Source organism: Eimeria mitis, genomic scaffold (assembly GCF_000499745.2).
Source record: "Eimeria mitis Houghton genomic scaffold, Emh_scaff4595, whole genome shotgun sequence".
Taxonomy (NCBI): Eukaryota; Apicomplexa; class Conoidasida; order Eucoccidiorida; family Eimeriidae; genus Eimeria; species Eimeria mitis.
The window spans coordinates 3,118-4,829 of NW_013572905.1; the positions used below are offsets into that span (position 1 = coordinate 3,118).

The following is a 1,712-nucleotide window of genomic DNA, read 5'->3' on the forward strand; positions in this document are numbered from 1 at the left end:
AGCAGCAGCAGCAGCAGCAGCAGCAGTGTTTGTTGCTGCACCGCAGCAGGAGCACCAGCAACCCACGAGACAGCAGCAGCAGCAGCAGCAGCAGCAACAGCAGCAGCAGCAGCAGGAAGAGAGAAGGGTCTGCATATAGAGATATCTCACCTTAACAGAAGACACGCCTCGGTGCCTGTGTTTCCTCCTCTCCTGCTGCTGCTGCTGCTGCTGCTGCTTCTGCTTCTGCTGTTGCTGCTGCTGCTGCTGCTGCTTCTGCTGCTGCTGCTGCAGCAGCTTGGCGACGCCACCAGGGACCTCCAGTGCTGCTGCCAGCTGCTGCGCGGTGGGCCTATCCCAAGGCCGCAGCGACAGCAGACACCGCAGCAGCGACATCAGCTCCTCAGAGTACCTGCAGCAGCAGCAGCAGCAGCAGCAGCAGCAGCAGGAAGAATAACAGCAGCAGCAGCAGCAGCAGGAGGAGGAATAACAGCAGCAGCAGCAGCAGCAGTAGTAGAGAGAGAGAGAAAAGGCGGCAGAACGCGGTGTATAGGCAGCTGCTAATGCTTCATGCATCTGCTCTCTCTACACTCAACTAGGGTTTAGGGTTTAGGGTTTAGGGTTTAGGGTTTAGGGTTTACTTGTGTGTAGCAGGAATTGTATAGGCCCCGCTGCTGATGGCTAGAGCCGAGGCCCCCTCAAAGGGGTGACGATAAAAACATAAAATAAACAACACGCAACCCAGCATCTGCAGCAGCAGCAGCAGCAGCAGCAGCAGCAGCAACCGCAGCAGCAGTAACAGTAGCAAGAGCAGCAGCAGCAAGAGCAGCAGCAGCAGAGACAGCAGCAGCAGCAGCAACAGCAGCAACAGCAAGGACAAGAACAGGGGCACGACTGCTGCTGCTCCCGTCACTGTTATGTGTTTGCTGCTGATGCTGCTGCTGCTGTTGCTTCTGCTGCTGCTGCTGTTGCTGCTGTTCCTGCTGCTGCTGCTGCTGCTTCGCCTATAGCGCTGTACCGTACACCTCAGGGTTTAGGGTTTAGGGTTTAGGGTTTAGGGTTTACCCAGATGTCTGCTGGGGGCCCCACAGGGTACTCAAGGTAAAGATCCACCATCTCAGGGGCCCTGCAGCAACAGCAGCAGCAGCAGCAGCAACAGCAGCAGCAGCAGCAGCAACAGTTGCAGCAAGGCAGCAGCAATGATCAGAGGCAAAACTGCAGCAGCAACAGCAGCCCGAGACGAAGCAGCAGCAGCAGCAGCAGCAGCAGCAGGAGCAGCACCAGAAGCAGCAGCAAAAAAAAAGCAGCAGCATCCGCAAGAACAGCAGCAGCAGCACGACCAACATCAGCAGCAGCAGCAGCAGCAAGACCAACAGCAGCAACAGCACCAGCGCCAGCAACAGCAACACCAGCAGCAGCAGCAGCAGCACCAGCAGCAGCAGCAGCAGCACGATACCTATAAGCAAGAGTACAATATTTTTCAATTCTTTCAGCCAGCAGCAACCTCTCCTTTTTATCTCTGTTGCTGGGATCGACGATCCCCCGTAAACAACTCCCAAAATCACAAACCCTAAACACTGCCTCTAAACCCTCAGGGTTTTCAGCTGTATCTCCACCTTCTTGGCCTCTCCCGCGGCCCCACAAACCCCCAAACAAAGAAAAAGAAAACACAGAGGAAGACGGGGGGGGCCCCCCGGGGGGCCCCCCAGGGGGCCCCCCAGGGGCCCCCCCAG

At 57.0% G+C, this 1,712-nt stretch overlaps 2 protein-coding genes across 2 annotated transcripts in view; one reads left to right on the top strand and one right to left on the bottom strand.

Annotated features, from left to right (window-relative positions):
- The window catches only part of EMH_0076380 (Tyrosine kinase-like (TKL) protein, putative), a gene marked incomplete at both ends in the record, with an annotated part of 1,884 nt that extends 789 nt beyond the window's left edge, over positions 1-1,095 (bottom strand). The window contains 4 exons of the mRNA XM_013499717.1: positions 151-391; positions 621-727; positions 849-983; positions 1,045-1,095. Of these exons, the coding sequence (XP_013355171.1) occupies positions 151-391; positions 621-727; positions 849-983; positions 1,045-1,095 (534 nt within the window). The remainder of the gene's footprint in view (positions 1-150; positions 392-620; positions 728-848; positions 984-1,044) is intronic.
- Positions 1,096-1,178: 83 nt separating this feature from the next.
- Positions 1,179-1,553, top strand: EMH_0076390 (uncharacterized protein; the record flags this gene model as incomplete). The annotated part of the gene is made up of 1 exon (XM_013499718.1): positions 1,179-1,553. The coding sequence occupies one exon, from the start codon at positions 1,179-1,181 to the stop codon at positions 1,551-1,553; it is 375 nt and encodes a 124-aa protein (XP_013355172.1).
- Positions 1,554-1,712: the final 159 nt, after the last annotated feature.